The following is a 20,046-nucleotide window of genomic DNA, read 5'->3' as shown; positions in this document are numbered from 1 at the left end:
AAACATCATCAATAAAGACATAAGAACAATTTATAAAGTACTTACTTCGCATTAATAAAATCACAAAAAACTTTTTTTTAAATTTCCCGCGTTTTTCAGCAACAGAAATGACTTGACACACTTTATCCAAACAATTTAGCGTAATCAGCAAAATCGAACGCATGACGCAAAAGCGCTGTTGTCAAACCGTGCGCGCCGACTTACCGTACGGCGATGTTGCCGTGCCGCACGGCCGCCCGGCCCGGTCGCCCGGCTGCCGGTTAGTGCCTTACCGTCGACCGACGAATACGTTGTGTTTACATTTCAAATATCGCTTAAAATAAACATAATTATTTACATCGAAATATTCTTAGAATAAAGTTTATGAGACTTTTAAGTGATTAGTTTGATGTTTAAAAGTGTAATAATATTGTATTTGTGAGTACGGCAGCCATTTTTAATCGGAAACGAAATCGGTTCGTAATGAATGAAACTGGTATGTACTTCTCTTTGAATGTAGGTTACTTTGTATGTTCTATTTAATAACCGTGTTTTATTTTACATTATTAATAAGAAATGGTAATAGATATAATATAGATTGTGTTTTGATATTAATACAATCGTGGGTTGTAACTGGCGCTACCTATTGTAACCCGTAGTGGAAGGTATTAAAGTTGAAATTTGTATGGAGTAGTTTATGTACATTTTGAGTGCTCGGCAGTGCGCTTGATTAAGAATAGCTATTTTCGATTTTATTGCCACGTGTGTATGTTGGTATTTGAATGGTAAAAAAATCAAATTTATTATGATACGTACATTTTGCTTAATTTTTTCAAGATTTTGAAAAAATAGGTTTTTCACCACACCAACTGGTAAAGGCTTTCTTTGCTATTCGAAAACAGATAGCAAAATTGCATTTTATCCACAAGGGGGCAAAGTAATTTCATACAAATTTTGACTCGATGTCTTAATCTGGCTGCTAGATTTTACCTATAAATGATGATTTTGAATCATAAATATTGAATAAATTGATGGATTTCATTTATTTTGATTTTTTATAGTCAGTATTTTGTTCGTGTTGGTGTGGTGAAAATTTTTGTGTTTCACTCGGTGGCAAAGTTTGTTTAACCTTCGTGCCTTGATACCCTCGCAACGATCAAGATTCCACTTTTTGAACCACTCGCTACGCTCGCGGTTCAATATTGGAATCTTTCGCTTGCTCGGGTATCAATATTGGCACGTGCGGTTAAACAACTACTTTGCCCCCTTGTAAAATAAATAACTATTGTTGGTTTTTTACATATGCTATTTTCATTTATAAGTTGGTAATTTTTCTTTGTAAAGCTGCTTTTATTTTCAATTGCTAGTTTTGTCTATAGCTTAATAACCTAACCACAAAATTAAAATTTTGGAAAAACCTCCGACATAGTGGACCGATTTTCATAAAACATGGCTAAGAACACTCCCGACTAACTCCGCTTTCAAACAAAAAAAATCAAAATCGGTTCATCCCTTCGGGAGCTACGATGCCACAGACAGACAGACGTCGTTTTTGCGTCAGGGGTTTAAAATAGATTTATTTTATTTAAATATACGCCGAAATAAAATAAACAACATGTTGTTTCTTGAATTATGGACCATGTTGACCAATAAAAAGGTGTCATGTTGTATATGTATGTGCTGTAGTCTGGCAAACCCACTTTTTCACTAGAAAAACTTATAAAGATGTTGATGTAGGGAACAAATCAAATTATTTTATTTAATATTTTTTCGCGGCGAGGCGGTCGGGGTGGTGTAGCGGTTTAGCACGTCAGCCGCGATAGCTGGAGACCCGGGTTCGATTCCCGGCCTCGCCACCAGTGGGCTTGGTCGCTTTTTCTTTAGTGACTCTCATTGAATTGTTTGCCCATCTTACATTGTGAGTGTGTTTAGTAAAATTTCCCACTTTGTCAGTTACCATAAGGTCGATATTCACTTCTATTCTCATACGAGTAATCGGTCAAAACGTCCTTACGGCACAAAGTGGGATGTTTTGCTGGAGATTGACACAAATAGTGGTTAATATTTAAATCCAACGTGATACATGATACAGGAACTACAGGAAGAAACTTGATCAATGATATTAATTAGTTCTCATTAATATTACCAATTAATTAATGGTATGTTATTAAGTTAATTAAATATCTGCGCTCAAAGTAAAGGTTATTGCCAGTTAACATTTAATACGATTTCGCATACAAATGCATCAGAATATTACAATAAATTAAACTGTCTAGATGCTTTGTTCCGGCATTTTTGTTATAGCTTATTTGTGAAGGCTGGTGTCCGCTGTGCAACCTAGTCCCGAGACACATGGGTTTGAAATAATGAATTTGAGTCACTTCTTCTATGGTTAGATACAATATATTGCATAAAATGATAAAATAACTTACATATTTACATATCTTATTCTATTTATTATTTGTTTATGCAATCGTGTTATCTCAAATTGTGTTAACTTAGGGGCATTATAATGTTTTTATACTCTCACTGAATTGTTTGCCCATCTTACTTTTTTTCTTTTTACAAGCTTTTATTCAACTTGCCACTTGCCTTTAGTATGTTAGTTTGGGTCAAAACGTAGAAGCTAAATTTGACCCACTTCCCGTTTTCCGATTGAGCTGGAATTTTGCACACATATATGTAAATCACGTGACACTGACAATGCAATATTATGGTATGATGGAGCTGATCCTATTGATGGAGCAGAAAGGTGGTCATAGGAACTCTTTTATGAAACGTCGTATCCCCATCGAGTAAGGGGTTTTTAGAAAAATCTCGGAGAGCAGTAGATGAAAACAAAAATAAAACGTGTTTTATGACAATAAAACTAAACGGGCATCTTAGTCAGAACCTACGAGTGTGTGCGGATGATGCCCCTATACAGCACGCGTCCTGCACACGCTTGCTGGGCTTCCACCTCGACAGTGCGCTCACATGGGAGAGGCACATTGACGAGATGTGTAGTCGCCTCGGTCGCGCCTGTTACGCACTGCGTCGACTGGCGCGCACCGCTGGTAGGGCCGCGGTCCGCGAATGCTACTTCGCGACGGTCCACTCCGTGCTGACGTATGGCGTGGAGCTCTGGGCTCGTGCCGCGGATTGGTATCGTGTTTTCTCAATGCAAAAGCGAGCACTCCGCGGCATGGCAGGTAAGCCGAACGACGCTCCTGCCCGGGAGCTTTTCATAGAGTTCCAAATTCTACCTCTGCCTTGTATGCTGATACAGCAGGTAGCGGCGTTCACACACACCAATCTAGATAAGTTTCAACGCAGAGGTATGAACGCCAGATACCCCCTGCGCAGTAACAAGCACGGGGATCGGCTGGTGGCGGAGCGACACACACTCGCAAAGTCGGCGAAGTCGATTTACTGCTTCGGACCCACAGTCTACAATCGATTACCCGATTACATTAGAAATGCAGCTTCCACAGAAACTTTCAAATTAAAAATTAAAAAATGGCTCCTTGAGAAGATGTTCTACAATTATGATGAGTTTTTTGACATTCCACTTACAATTTAATGTTGTATTTTAACGATTTTAACGATTTGGATATGTATGTAGTAAGTGTATTAGGTAGATTGATTAATTTATAAATGATGATAAACGCATGACATATACATAGAGACATAAATAGTATGGAACAAAATATGGACATATAACAATTGTTATCAATAAAGATTATTCTTTTCTTTTCTTTTCTTTTGACTGTTGAAAGAAAAGTACAGTCGGCGATAAAAGCTGGTGCCAATAATGAAATTTTTGCATAAAACTTATTATAACTCGCAAAAGGGTACCTACTGCTATTAAAACTTAATACGCTGACAAAGTAATTTACAGTTATTATTGTTTACTTAATGAAGAATTCATGATGAATTTGTTTAATAAAAAAATTAACCCTATAAAACAGATTACTTGTAAATAATATGTAGGTATTAGTTTTTTTATAACTTAAAATCAGTTTTCTCACACGATTCTTGACTTGTATTGTTTACGAATATGTTATTTTGTTTCAGAATACGAACCCCTAGCCTTCACCTACAAGAACACAAAACACCTGATACAACTTGTCCAGGCCCGCCCCTGTCTCTGGGACAGAAACGCCCCTGACTACAAGGACAGGCTGGCGAGAGACCGCGCCTGGGCGCAGATATTCGAGGATCTGGCTCCGCAGTATAAACAAGCCAATGCTACCGCCAAACACGACCTGGGTATACGTAAATATATATACAATCATTAAAAAAACACAATTTAATAAAAAATAAACAAAAATAACCTAACCACAAAATTCAAACTTTGAAAAAACTCCCGACCGTAGTAGACCGATTTTCATGAAACATGGCTAAGAACACTCCCGACTAACTTAGCTTTCAAACAAAAAAACTAAATCCAAATCGGTTCATCCATTCGGGAGCTACGATGCCACAGACAGACACACACAAACAGACAAACAGACAGACAGACAGACGCGTCAAACTCATAACACCCCGTCGTTTTTGCGTAGGGGGTTAAAAAATGGCCGCATGTCACTATGACACATGACCTTTGCCCCGCATTATGAAGAAGGCAATGATACTGCCAAACACAACTGATACAATTATACTAGAAACCATAGGTTAATTCCAAAAAAAAACTATCATGAAATTAAATAAATGGCCGTCTGTCCTTTTGGCATATGCCATAAATACGACCTAGTTGTGTTTATGCTGCTGTCTCAACATTGTTATAAATGTTATACAACATGGTATACTTAACAGTGTAATATCATGTCAATATCATGACGCTGTTTCCTTAAAAAAAAGTCAATGTGGGAGCACTATTATTATAGTAAAATTTAAAGTTTTCTTAAATAATAAGATCTGCCATTTTTAGGAACTACCGGATCCGATCAATATCACCGGTTCCAGTTAATAAATAATATATTTTCAGTACAGATGGTCGTTTTTTTACGCACTAGTTCGAGAAGTGGTTCATTATATGCCAGGTCGAAACTTCGGAGGCTCATCTGTACTGAAAAACGTCGGACGATACACGTGCGAAAAGGAAATTCTTCTTCCTTTTTTCTTCCTTTTTTACGCACTTGTATCGTAATATACTATTTTGTTACAGGTATAACAATAATGAAGAAATGGTACAACATCAGGGATTCCTACGTGAAGTCTTTAAAACCGGACTACTTAGGTCGTCGAAACCGACCCTATATTCATGCTGAGCTGCTCAGATTCTTGGATGATTGGTAAGACAATAATATTCTGATTTACGGCTCAGCCACGACAATGGTCTAAGTGCGGCAGCGGTGAGCGGCGGCCATACATTGGAGCGAGACACAGCGATGGGACTTTTCATTCGCTCGTATGGCTGCCGCTCACCGCTGTCGCGCTTAGACCAATGTCGTGGCCGGGCCGTTAAGTGCAAGGCCTGAGTAGACGCTCCTAGTGGAGCATGCAGCGGGGCGGGCAAGCGTCACGTCAGCGTCAACCCTATACAGCGTCGACTCAGGACTAGTCAGGACACTTGCATGAATGAGCTTCAATTGTTTCATATATGATTGTTGTATTGTATAACATCAGATCTACCGCGGAATGGAATAGCTATCGAGACAAACCTTATTGGTTTAACGATACTGTGTAAATGTAATTAATTAGAGATTTTTGTTTGTAATTAGCTAAAAAAATGCTGCAATCTCAATATGAGTGTGCATAGGGAATGTAATAACCGATCATTTCATAACCGTTTACGATTACGGTAATGCCCGAAAAATAACCGATAACCGGTAATCGGTTACGGTTATTTTCAAACAAAAAATTACTTATTATGAATGACTTATTATGTAATTCCATTTATAAAATGTATTTGTATAGTTGTTTGTTATCCCTTGAAAATGATAAAATAAATGAATAAATAAATGGTAAATTTTCAATCAAATACTCGAAAAAATACAAAAATTAAGGGAATGTAAGCATGTCTGTGTCTTTTAAATAAAAACAGCTGTAAATTACTATGTGATAAAAAGGCCTTTGACGTGATACAATATTCAATTAATATCGTTTACAAGTAAATAATATTTTCATTCTATAGTAAACAAATGACGGAGAAAGTATTTTAGAGTCACTAAAGGTCCAATTAATACAATTTTTGTCATAAAAATTAACCGATAATAACCGTAATCGGTTATTTGAGATTCGTAATAATCGGTTATAAAAATTGGCAAATAACCGGTTTTAACCGATTATTTCGGTTACGGTTATAACCGATTCGCATTCCCTAGCGTGCACTCAGTGTTGTGAACATTTCAAAATACGTTAGTAATAATTATGTTTTCTTCAACAGCTATTTGGAAAAAATCAACACCAGCTTTCCAGCTGCACCAAAAAGGAATCCAGAAGACTACGATGAAATAGAAACAGAACAACAAGATGCAGAAGAAACAGAACCTTGGGACCAGAAAGTGTTCGTCACTCTAGAAGAAGATCCGCCACAGAAGAGACCAAGAACAGAATATCCAGAAATAGAAAATAGAACGAACGAAGATGATATAATAGCTGTTCTTTCTAATTTAATACAAAGAGAAGAGGATGAAGATAGATCGTTTTTCAAATCTATAACGCCGTCGGTTAAAAAGTTGTCTGAGAATTCTAAAATTGAATTTAGAATTGAAGTTTTGAAGTTGATAAAGAAGTTGAGAGCGAAAGATAACGATGATAGCAAGCTTGAGGAATCGGAGAATGATAGTGAAAGTGAATGAATAAAATGTTTTATTAATATATCTTTGTCAATTGAATTATTTGTTTTATTAGATACTAGCTAGATTTTGCCCGCGACTTCGCTCGCGTTAGAAAGAGACAAAAAGTAGCCCATGCCACTCTCCGTTCCTTCAAATATCTCCACTTAAAAATCACGACAATTCATCGCTCCGTTTTGCCGTGAAAGACGGACAAACAAACAGACACACACTTTCCCATTTATAATATTAGTATGGAGTATGGATATCATAAGCAACCAGACACAGCCTCTGCAGTGAGTTTTTACAAGCTTTTATTCAACTTGCACTATTAGTACTTAATAGGCGAGACGACAAAAAAAAAACCGGCCAAGAGCGTGTCGGGCCACGCTCACTGTAGGGTTCCGTAGTTTTCTCAAAAACTACTGAACCTATCAAGTTTAAAACAATTTTCCTAGAAAGTCTTTATAAAGTTCTACTTTTGTGATTTTTTTCATATTTTTTAAACATATGGTTCAAAAGTTAGAGGGAGGGGGGGACGCACTTTTTTTTTTCCTTTAGGAGCGATTATTTCCGAAAATATTAATATTATCAAAAAACATACATACATACATACATACAATCACGCCTGTATCCCATAAAGGGGTAGGCAGAGCACATGAAACTACTAAAGTCTCAGTGCCACTCTTGGCAATTAAGGGGTTGAAAGAAAACGAAAAATTGTGACATTGCAGTGACAGGTTGCCAGCCTCTCGCCTACGCCACAATTTCACCCAAATCCCAAAACGATCAAAAAACGATCTTAGTAAACCCTTATTCATTTATAAATATGTACCTATCCAACAATATATCACACGTTGGGGTTGGAATGAAAAAAAAATATCAGCCCCCACTTTTCATGACAGACATGGCGAATCTATAAGGGTTCCTAGTTGACTACGGAACCCTAAAAACGAATTAGTCCGTCAGTTAGATTATCTTAGAATTTTAGACACTTATTTTTTTCTTTTTTCTCGTAAACGAAAAATTACGACGGTACAGTGCGTTGAAGTTTCGCGCGACGTCACGCCTAGGTACAATTTTTACTTAGAAGTGACGCCACAAGCCCCCACTCCGGAACTTTGATACTCTATATCTTTGTATTTTTTCATTAATTAGAAAAAGCGAAAAATATGTGTTCAGTATTTTTGGACGATCTAACTGACGGACGGAATGCCATTTTTTTATGTAGTCGTCAACCTTATTACATTTCTTATGTCCTATACTCACCACCGTTAAGAGATTCACCCGTATTAGCTATACACAGTGTATGTTTACACGCTTGTTTACTCATTAAGAAAATTACATATAATATGTCTATCTAGGGCAATGAAAACTAGTATTGACAGCCGTCAATACACCTGTTTTGAGCAGCTGAAGATACGAAATGTCAAGGTAAGGTACGCATCAATATCATATTATTATTTAGGTACCTATCCATCATTTTATTGGTACACTAGACCCTCTATTATGATACGTTCAAAAACCGCAAATTGTGACGTGTAGTAGGTACTATCTACTTCGCGAATCTTTAGCCGAGCTACAAGTACATACCAGCGACCGCGAATTCGCGGCCCATTCAGTAGTGACGGCCTTAGCGCCGCGCATTATAACATTCAGAACTCCATGTCGTCTGTTCGCGTGCGGTTTGTTAATGTAGGTAAGAATTTAGAATGGCGGCATTTTGTGAAAATCAAAGGAGTGAGCCTTCTGTACTTGTACTATTAGGGATATATAATCTGTGGTACTATTTATTTATTTAAACTTTATTGCACAGCCAAAGAAACATGTACAAATGACGGACTTAATGCCAAAAGGTATTCTCGTTCTACTTATACGTCAAAACCGTATCAAAATCCGTTCAAGCATTTTTGAGTTTATCGCGAACATGCAACAAGCAGACGCGGTGGGGGACTTATGTAGTGTATAAATATTAATATCTCTAAGGACGTATAAAACCAAAAGGAATAAATGAATATATCAATACCCCAAGGGTATCTAGTTAAAAGACTTTCATTTAAATTGTATAAACACTAACCATACTTGTAAAATAAATTACTACAAGACTATACTTTTCTGACCCTATAGTTACGAGTAAATATAAACGGCCTTACAAGTCACATTCCTTATGCTTAAAATGGCGTTGATAAAAACTGGCTCTTGCTCTTAAAATAGACCCTCTAGAGTTGTGAGATCGCATCCAAGTTATGGGACCGATTCAAAATTTGAAATATAAACAAAAATTAAGTCGCTGTGAGTTTTCTGACGACAATTAAGCATAAAATCTGTCTAAAAATTTACTTTTTTCACATTGTCAATGTATAACGCTTAAAGTTTATATAATTAACACAAAAACAATATTTTTATTGAAATTTCATGCTTAATTATCGCAAAGAGGATCAAGTATTATAGAGAGTTACTGTCAAAGTAAAATGTGTAATCACAGTATAGACAGCCATCTCTCGACACAGGCTTAAAACATTTAAACCGTGTGATTTAAAATGTGTTAAAATGTTAAAAATGAATATTAGTGCCATCTAGCCGAGCGTCCCCCAAAGGTGTAACGCCATCTAGGCCACCGTACCTATTTCTATATGGCTCTGAGGTTCTTATTTAGACTTTATCCGTTTATGTATACGGAGTTACATATGTCTTTGGTACGCGTTCACCTACACGAGCTTAGACTGTACGTTAGGAACACGCCTCTTTCATAGATTTGGTTCAGCGAAATTCACGTTGAAACCAGTAGATGAGGGCACTGTGCTGAGAATAATTAAGTCGTTTTCAAGCAATGCGGTTGGTACTGACAACATCACGTTGGACATGGTTGAACTCACGTTGCCTAAGACTTTACATATCATTACAAATATCATCAATCAATCCATCAGCACCGGTGTTTTTCCAGATGACTGGAAATCGGCTATAGTACGGCCTATACCCAAGACAACTGAACCTACGGACTTAAAGGACCTCAGGCCTATTAGCATCCTTTGTTTTATGTCGAAAATCCTGGAGAAAGTAGTATGTAGGCAATTAACGGATTTTGTAGAAACGAATAATATTTTACCAAGTAAGCAATCTGGGTTTCGGAAAGCACGCAGCACAGCCACAGCACTCCTTGACGTAATCGATGACATACTAACAGGACAAGACAAAGGTGAGGCATCTATCTTAGTCCTCCTAGATTTTTCACGTGCCTTCGATACTATAAATATACCGCTACTGTTGTCTAAGCTTACTTATTATGGTTTCGACGGCAGAACCATAAAATGGTTCGATAGCTATCTCTCTGGGCGTTCCCAAAAGTTGGACTGCGTAATCGCTCTGGACTAACGGATTACTCTTTGAACTCATCTTTAAATTGTGGAGTCCCGCAGGGTTCAATTCTGGGTCCAGTTCTGTTTATCCTGTACGTGGCAGACATTACGAGCTGCATAAAGAACTGTCACTATCACATGTATGCAGATGATGTACAAATTTACAAAACGTTCCATCCCCGGGAGACCAAGACTGCCTTGGAGTTGTTGAATCAGGATCTCGATCGTATTGATGTTTGGTCAGGGCAGTGTGACTTAGTTCTTAACCCCAACAAGACAAAGTTTCTGGTGCTTGGGACTAAAGGCCAAGTAGACAAAGTCACCAGTTTTGACCTTAACGTAATGCTCGGAGGAAGTCGCCTCGAACGTGTCGCCCAGGCACGAAACCTTGGACTACTCTTAGACGAACGTTTACGCTTTGAACAACATGTACTCGATGTAACTAAGAACTGCTTTTATCGACTGAGAGTATTATACCAGGTTCGTCAATACCTCAGTGTCGACCTTCGAATAAAATTGTGCGATACCTTAATACTATCCAAACTGAACTATGTCGATACTGTGATTAACGGTTGCTTGCTCGCTCGTTCGAGGGCACTCCTTCAACGCATCCAGAATGCTTGCGCCCGCTTTTGTTTTCCCATCCCTCCACGTACTCATGTTACTCCTTATCTTAATAGTGGCAAGATGCTAAAGATGAATTCACGACGGTCTTTACACTTTGCGTCCTTACTTTTTGGGATAATAAATTCCAAGCAACCTCATTACCTATTTGAAAAGTTATCGTTTTCCTCCCGCCCAATGAGAGAAGCGATTCGGCTCCTCTGTTCAAGACACGGCAGTTCCGCAGCATTTCGTGGCAGTTTTCGCTACTCTGCCACGAAGTGCTGGAACAACATACCCCCTCCCATACGCAACTGCAAAACATTATTCTCCTTCAAACTTAAATTCAAGCAATATCTTTTTAACTTGCAACTGCCGTGTTCTTCGCGTTCCGTACATCACATTTAGATAATTTAATGCAAGTAGCCTTTAGCCGTAACACTGTGCGTACCTACCTAATACCTACATAAATGATTTTCTATATGTCAGAACGGCGTTACAACGATAATTATGAGTATTTAGTTGTTTAAAATATGATGTCTATTTATCAACTACGTAATATTTATATATTTCACTTTATATTATATTTAATACATTCACAGACCTGTTTATATATTATTCAAATAATTGCTATCCACTTCCTTATTTTAATCAAATTACTTTTTTTGTTCCTTATATTGACACTGCCTTTAGTTTTCTGAGCTATCTTCTTAGTTCCTGGGCTTCACGGAAGACCAGCGCTGTAGCATTATATGCTGGAGCATATGCTGAGTGGAGTCCTTTTGTGGCCTCTATCTGCAGCATCAGCATCTTTTGTTGTATTGTAATAAGCAATATAGTTTTAAGTATTTAGTTCATAAGATCTCTCTTTTTCTCTCTTTTTTTAAAAATGTATGTGATGCTGTATGATGGTTTCTGCAATAAACGTTTTTCTATTCTATTCTATTCTATTCTATATAATATTTGATCGCCAATGTCCGAGGTGCCAAAGTATAATAAAGAGTGCTATAGTAGTGTGGCCACTCCCGCTCCCCGCTGACTTCCGCTCCCCGCTCACAAAACTGACAGGGAGTTAATTATTGTTAACAACTTACGCTAATTGGAGGGGCCCGAATTCTGAAAATGCCCACCTATCCATTGTAGGAAAGATATCAAAGCCAAATCAGCGACAGCGTCTAGTCAGGATTCTTGTATGACCTTCAATAGGCTACTAAACTTTGGCACAACACAATAAATGATTGTCTTCTGTAGTATTTGGAATAAAAAAACAATATTTACAGATTTTGGGTATTAAAAGTGTATGATGACTACCTACGTCTTTTCGATTAAAAATATGTGTAATTTTTTATTTATTTTGGCCACCGAAAACGCTGTCGGCGATGTAGTGACGTCATCGAACTCGAACCTTACTGCATGTCAAAATAATCACTGACATATTGAACTTTATGCTTTCATACTTAAAAAGTCAGGAAATGTTGTTTACGAATTGACTGATGCGCAGATAATTTATAGATTAACATGACTGTGTTGTTTTCGCCTGATTACGTAAAAGTATACTTTAAAAACATTTTTTGTTGTTTTTAACCCCCGACGCAAAAACGAAGGGGTGTTATAAGTTTGACGTGTCTGTCTGTGTGTATGTTTGTCTGTCTGTCTGTCTGTCTGTCTGTCTGTCTGTCTGTCTGTCTGTTTATCTGTCTGTCTGTCTGTGTGTGTGTCTGTCTGTGGCATCGTAGCTCTCGAACGGATGAACCGATTTTGATTTAGTTTTTTTTGTCTGAAAGCTGAGTTAGTCGGGAGTGTTCTTATTTAAAAATATTTTAAGCGGGTTACTCACTTATTAAGTCGATATAGCGTTCGACATATTTCGATCCAATTTCGAGGACCTTTCTCAAGAGTAGCGACCCCACCTTTACATGTCTTTACATGTCATGTGTTCTTAGCCATGTTTCATGAAAATCGGTCCACTAGGTCGCGGTCGGGGGTTTTTTCAAAATTTTAATTTTGTGCTTAGGTTATTTAAGTAGCTACTTAATCATATAAGACAGACTTGAAAAAGGGTCAAGTAGCCTATTGTTTGACATGTACGCCGTACGCCTCCCTATACGCTCAATATGAGCTTGCACTCAAGCCTCACATAAACTCGTAGGTAGTAGAGGTCAGGCGCCGTGTAAATACTACACTTATTAGGTTTAAAAGGAAACCAAAGGACAGGAAAGCCAATAGCGAGCCTTAGAGAAAACTTCGTTAGTTCACCACTTTCCGTCGCAGTAGACATATAGTAGCCAGTAACCAAACAAGGAAATGTCAATACCTACTTTTTTGTAAGTACTTTGTCTTGCCGTGTGGTGACGGGTTAAGAATTTCACCACCCCCGTTCTTCCCGTGGGTGTCGTAGAAGGCGACTGTGGGATATGGGTTAAATTGTGGCGTAGGCGAGAGGCTGGCAACCTGTCACTGCAATGTCACAGTTTCGTTTTCTGTCAACCCCTTATTTGCCAAAAGTGGCACTGAAACTTGAATAGTTTCATGTGCTCTGCCTACCCCTCCATGGGATACAGGCGTGATTGTATGTATGTATGTATGTACTTTGTCTAAATCGATATAATAATACCTTGAGTATATTATCATCATTCTCCTTGCGTTATCCCGGCATTTGCCACGGCTCATGGGAGCCTGGGGTCCGCTTTGACAAGTAATCCCAAGATTTGGCGTAGGCACTAGTTTTTACGAAAGCGACTGCCTTCCTGACCTTCCAACCTGAAGGGTAAACTAGGCCTTATTGGAATTAGTCCGGTTTCCTCACGATGTTTTCCTTCACCGAATAGCGAGTATATTATATTAATAGAAAAACATTAGAGCATTTAGGACTGAGCTGAGATGAGGCCAATCTTTACGATTTTTAAGGGTTTTTTTTTTTAGTTTTGGGTATGTGGCTGGTTTAGGCCCCTGTTACACTAGCGAGTTGAGAGCGTCAGCGAATTTGATGGAAGCTTGCAACGTATTTTCAAAGGATCTTAGCCGGCCTAGGTGAATGATAATTGAGACTCCAATAGAAACGCCGTCTGGTTTTGTCACGCCAATGCGGAAAAGCGAGATAGTTAAGTGTTTGTATATTTAGCTATGTACCCTGTACCACACCTCGGACACTGGCGATCAAATATATGAAAGAGGCGCGTTCTTAGCACACAGTCTAAGCTCGTGTAGGTGAAGGCGTACTATGCTTGTATGAGTGAAATATGACACTGTTCGCATTTTTGACAGGCGGTAACTGTGAGGTAACAAGAGGGGGTGGGTGGCACTTTCTGCGGGGAGCGAGAGTGGCCATACTGTACGCTAGTACTCTTTATTATACTGTGTCTATACTGTGTGGTACTTAAGTAGGCATCGAAAACGTTGCGCATTTTAGCCGCTAGGTTCTACGCCGTGATGAGGCAATTATACAGGGTGCCCGGTAATTAATGGACAACCTTTTATCCACCAAGAGGGCACCTTATACTGGTCCAGAAAATCGACTTTAAGGTTTAGTAAAAGTCGCCAGGTTTTCGAGATTTTCACACTTTTTTAAAATTTCAATGGATATTAATGGACAACCTTTTAACCACCAAGAGGGCACCTTATAGTGGTCCAGAAAACCGACATTAAGGTTTAGTAAAAGTCGCCTGGTTTTCGAGATTTTCACACTTTTCAAAATTTTAGGTAGTATTAAAATTTTAAAAATTGTGAAAATCTCGAAAACCTGGCGACTTTTACTAAGCCTTTTTTTGACCAGTATAAGGTGCCGTCTTGATGGTTAAAAGGTTGTCCATTAATTACCGGGCACCCGGTAGACATCTTATAATATCTTATAGGTCGAATAAATGGTAAGTAAGTACTAAGTTCTAGTTGCAACAAAAAAACTTAAAGCGGTTTGTAAACAATCATGCGACATAAAATAGGTATTCGTAATGAAATTCTCAAAGAATTTTATTTAAACGACATCTAAAATTTCCCTTTCGTTCGTATGTATATTTTTATAGTGCCCAATGGTTCAACAGTTGACTTACTGAACATAAACTAGCCTCCACCCCCACCAATCAATATCCTCCGCAACCAATCAAGGGGCGACAAATTGATATAATCACTTAACACATGTAGCTACTTTCACAGTTTACCAACTTTGTGATTTAGTGAATTTGCTAGTTTTGGTGATAAATTGATAATTTATGATATATTATAGTTATATAATATAATATAATATATGTCGGGTAATAAATACAAAAAGTATGTAGAAGAATAAAACAATCATATACTTATTAAAGATTATGGTGGAACAAAGAAACTCACATACATACATTCTTACAAACATGAACGCCGAAAACAATACACTCTTTTTTTTGGGGCAGTCGTGTAAAAAAGCGACCTTACACACCGGTAGCCTAGCCGGGAATCGAACCACAGTCTTCAGCTTACGAAGCTAACATACTTATCACTATACCACAAAAGAATAAGCAAATTACCAGTGTTTTCTTGTTTTTGCATGTTTTCACGTACAATGCAAAGCATTTTTCATTTCAATATGTATTTCTTTTTTATACTGATATTTTGACCTAGGTTAGCCCTAGCAATTTATACACTGGCATTTGTTTTTATTACATTCTTTTTACTTGCGGATATCATCATTGGTTTGGTTGTGACGAAGCATGGTGCTGATTTGCATTTGTGGCCACCTGACGAAGCCTGCGTTACGGATGACTATTCAAATGTGATTGGTGTTATTTTTTTTAATTTAAGATTGCCTGTGTAATGTGTAAAACTTTGTGTACTTATATATTTATCTTTAACTTACATATATTATTTATGATGACTATTCAAGAATACCCAAGGGTTATAAATACAACAAGTAAACAAGAAGGTTAGTAATAAACTGATAGAAAGTGACCAAGTCAAATCGGGGGTCAAGCCGGGAATCGAACCCGGGTCTTCAGCTCACGATGCTAACATCCTTAACTTTTGAACGACATGTCCTTAAGAAGAATATGCTAAAATCATTGTTTTAATAATAAAAGTACCTAATCAATCCCTGACGCAGGTGTTCTTAGCCATGTTTCATGAAAATTGGTCCACTATGTCGCGGTCGGGGGTTTTTCAAAATTTTAATTTTGTGGATAGGTTAATTTGAATGTTTTTGTACTATTTACGTAGGTACATGAAATTATTTACCACCCCAAACCCCAACCAATCAAGGGGCGTGAAACTGATATCATCACTTTAACACATACACTTCAATTATAGTTTGAAAACTGTGTGACTTAGTGAATTTAGTTTGCGAATACTGTCTCCTGTGGTGTGTATGTATGTATGTATGTATGTCTAAACTCTTTATTGTACAAAACACAAAACACAAATATGACACAGGATAGACAGTACAAAGGCGAACTTATCCCTTTAAGGGATTTCTTCCAGCTAACCTTTGAGTAGGTGAAATGTGATGAAGAATGGTAGACAAATATAGCACTTAGTACAACAGTTTATCCACTTGACAGTCCTACGATAGCATAGTATCCAAAAAAAAATTCCGGTAGACAGTCCTACGATACCTTACTATCCAAAAGAGGGGATGGAGACACAGTTGATTAAAGTGACATCTAGCGAAATATTGCGGCATTATTTACTTATACTCTTGATACAATACGTGTGTCCACGGTTACTTGTCATTGACTATCAAGCCTTCAAACACAGTATAATAAAGAGTACTATCGTACAGTATGGCCACTTCCGCTCCCCGCTAAAAGTGCCTCCCACCCGCTCTCGCGTATCAAAAAACGCGAACAGTCGACCTGTCATATCACACTCATACAAGCATGGTACGCGTTCACCTACACGAGCTTAGACTGTGCTAGGAACGCGCCTCTTTCATACATTTGATCGCCAGTGTCCGAGGTGTGCTTCAAGTAAAGATCGAACCTATCTTCCACGATGGTAATTGTAACAAGGTTGGTTGATGGATCTTGGCAGGGACGCCATGTAAGGTTGATGGAAACAACTTGTCTCTGAAGAATGATTTAATACTGCAATATGAGCCTTAACCTACGGAATAGACAGAGAGTTACATGAATCATATACATAAGCATCTATACACTACAAATGCCTATACAAACTCTTCTATCGGCATCGCCGAAGTAACAATAGTTGATGCTAGTTGCGACCGAAACGCTGTCTGATCTTCCGATTTTTTTTTAATACTACGTCGGTGGCAAACAAGCGTACGGCCCGCCTGATGGAAAGTGGTCACCGTAACCTATGGACGCTTGCAACTCAAAGAGTGTCACATGCGCGTTGCCACCCCATTAGAAACTTGTACATTCCCTTTTGCTGTTTTAAATACACTGTAAAAAGGAGTGCACAAGTTCCAAGGAGAGTTCGGGTTGCCGACGACTCAAAGGACAATAGAAGGAATAAGTCAGTTCCGTAAGTCCTCCCGCCATCAGCACACCGCACCCTCGTTGAGCTCTGTCAGCCTTACTCACCGGTAGGAACACAACACTGTGAGTAGGGTCTAGTGCTATTTGGCTGCGGTCTTCTGTAAGGTACTACCCCAGTTGGGCTCTGCTCTAGATTCGAGCGAGATGATATCCGGTGTGCTGTGCCCTACCACACAAAGCGGAATATCATTCGCTATGCCCTACGTACAAAAGAGTTTCTCGAGTTACACCGTGAATAATCTAATATTCTCCGTACAAACCTACCCCCTCCCCCTCCCTACTAAACAATCAAGGGGAGGTAGCAAATTGATATAATCACTTAACAGATACTTTGGTAACTACCAACTTTGTAACTTACTCTAAGTTAGATCTTGTAGTGTGGTATTCGCAACATGGCACGTAAACGAATGTATTAAACGCTCACGATAATATCGTTATCGTAGCTAGCTATCTCTGTCACTCTTCAGGGGCGCGACAGAGACAGACTGCGTTTCGATCGGCGTCTAGCGGCAACGATTGTCATTTCGGTTAGAATAGCTGAATTAGTTTAGTTAAACTGTGTTTCCAAAACTTCCCGCTTGGTGCGCTCTTCTAAATCTCATACAACTTAATTTTTTCTTATTTGCTTTGTATTTTCATATTGAAGTTGAATGAAATAGTTTATTGGTGTTTAAATACAGTAAATTTTCAGTCCATGTCATCATCCTCCTTGCGTTATCCCGGCATTTTCCACATCTCATGGGGGCCTGGGGTCCGCTCTGACGACTAATTCCAAGATTTGGCGTAGTCACTAGTTTTACGAAAGCGACTGACATCTGACCTTCCAATCCGAAGGGTAACTAGGCCTTATTGGAATCAGTCCGGTTTCCTCACGATGTTTTCCTTCACCGAAAAGCGACTGGCAAATATCAAATGACATTCCTCACATACTTAAGTTCCGAAAAACTCATTGGTACGAGCCTGGGTTCGAACCCGCGACCTCCGGATCGAATGTCGCAGTAGGCCACCAGCGCTTATATATATTCCACCAGCAACATTATATATATTACCACGTATTACATATCCCTTTCCAAACGAGAAAGAAGTTGTTTTCGGCACTAGTTCGCAAAGTAAAGTACATTTCTTGACATGTCGTAATTTCCCCTTTTCAGCACTTGTATCGTAATGTACCTACTTCTTCGTTTTTAGCTTGGAGTAGGTTGTTGTTTTAAGTTTTTAACAGACTTTAGAGAGATAATAGGCTAGCTTCCTACATGTCAAATCAGCTTCTTTTTAAGAACTGTCAAAACGATTTGCTAATATAGAATTACGTACTATGAAATACTGACGAGTGACGTCACGGTCAATTCATTTATTTTAAATATTTCTCTTTGTTAGACTTATATTGACCGGGATATAGACCGTGATTACCTTCCTTCGTCAGTTTTCCGTGATCATGATGCATGCAACTGCGTCGAAATATCGGGAGCTCGACAAAAATCAAAAAGGTAATCACGGTCTATATCCCGGTCAATATAAGTCTAATGAAAATAACCGTGAATCATTCAAAACTCTTATATTTCTCTTTGACTTATTAAATAGAAATTATGCTTAAACATAACTATTGTCCATATTTTTCTTGTAGTTATGTGGTGCTTTATTTCGTGCACTGCATGAAATGAAATATTCTATTTTGAGTATAGGAAACTATAGCCTATTATTTTAATTAAAAATATTTATTTTATGATAAATTCTAAAAATATCTTTAGAAAACTCTATTAAAACACTAAACCTCCAATCAACTAACATACCCGGAAGTACCGGCGGGGCCTACTTCCGGCGTCCGTTCGTTAGCCAGGATTAATTGAAGATGGCGACAATTTCCGGTTAGGGTTTTGGGGTTTCAGGGCTTAGGAGGGGTTAGGCTTGATCTTCTGGGGTTAGTTAAGTCAAGTTTGGATGCGGTGTTTATTTAGTTTTCTTATGTGTTGTTTCCTTGTTTGACTCCTTAATCGGTAAAAAAAACGATACATACATACAATCACGCCTGTATCCCATGAAGGGGTAGGCAGAGCACATGAAACTACTCAAGTTTCAGTGCCACTCTTGGCAAATAAGGGGTTGATAGAAAACGAAATTGTGCCATTGCAGTGACAGGTTGCCAGCCTCTCGCCTACGCCACAATTTAACCCATATCCCACAGTCGCCTTCTACGACACCCACGGGAAGAAAGGGGGTGGTGAAATTCTTAACCCGACACCACACGGGCGAAACGAAAACGATAGGTTTATTTTATGCTCTTTCCATGGTATTGAATAACATGGTATTGTGCCCTTAAAATAAATCAAATAACAAAATATATACAGCGTTAAGTTTTTTATCCGGAATATACACCGGCCCGGGAATGGGGTTACGGATTTTTTTATCACGGGGAATGTAATAAAATATATTCGGGACACCTTACATAGATCAACTTAGCCCCAAACTAAGCAAAGCTTGTACTATGGGTGCTAAGCGACGATATACATACTTAAATAGATAAATACATACTTATATACATAGAAAACATCCATGACTCAGGAACAGATATCTGTGCTCATCACACAAATAAATGACCGGATTCGAACCCGAGACCGCGGCTTAGCAGACAGGGTCACTACACGCTAGGCCAGACCGGTCGTACTATATATTATACAGTATGTAAACTAACGAAAACCATTTACTGTAACCCGTAAATGTCCAGGTGATACTGAGAAACTTTTACTATGGGACCAACACCCAAAACGCGAAATAAAAATTTACTCTCCCATAGGAAATACTTACTATAAAATAAAACTACCTATGAAACTGTCAGAAGATATTTTCGTGATTTCGGGGTTGATCCCATAGTAAAAGTTTCTCAGT

General features: G+C 38.4%; 1 protein-coding gene and 1 non-coding gene across 2 annotated transcripts; both read left to right on the top strand.

Annotated features, from left to right (window-relative positions):
• The first annotated feature begins 242 nt into the window (after nucleotides 1-242).
• LOC125237152 lies at nucleotides 243-6,788 on the top strand. Its single transcript, XM_048144131.1, has 4 exons — nucleotides 243-475; nucleotides 4,036-4,230; nucleotides 5,129-5,255; nucleotides 6,350-6,788. The coding sequence occupies exons 1-4, from the start codon at nucleotides 463-465 to the stop codon at nucleotides 6,762-6,764; spliced, it is 750 nt and encodes a 249-aa protein (XP_048000088.1). The 5' UTR covers nucleotides 243-462; the 3' UTR covers nucleotides 6,765-6,788.
• Trnas-cga lies at nucleotides 1,762-1,835 on the top strand. The gene has a single exon. It is a non-coding gene; the product is annotated as a tRNA-Ser (tRNA).
• Nucleotides 6,789-20,046: the final 13,258 nt, after the last annotated feature.

This window comes from Leguminivora glycinivorella, chromosome 20 (genome assembly GCF_023078275.1).
Source record: "Leguminivora glycinivorella isolate SPB_JAAS2020 chromosome 20, LegGlyc_1.1, whole genome shotgun sequence".
Classification (NCBI taxonomy): domain Eukaryota; kingdom Metazoa; phylum Arthropoda; class Insecta; order Lepidoptera; family Tortricidae; genus Leguminivora; species Leguminivora glycinivorella.
The sequence above is the reverse complement of the archived record's forward strand: the minus strand, read 5'-3'. Positions and strand labels throughout refer to the sequence as shown.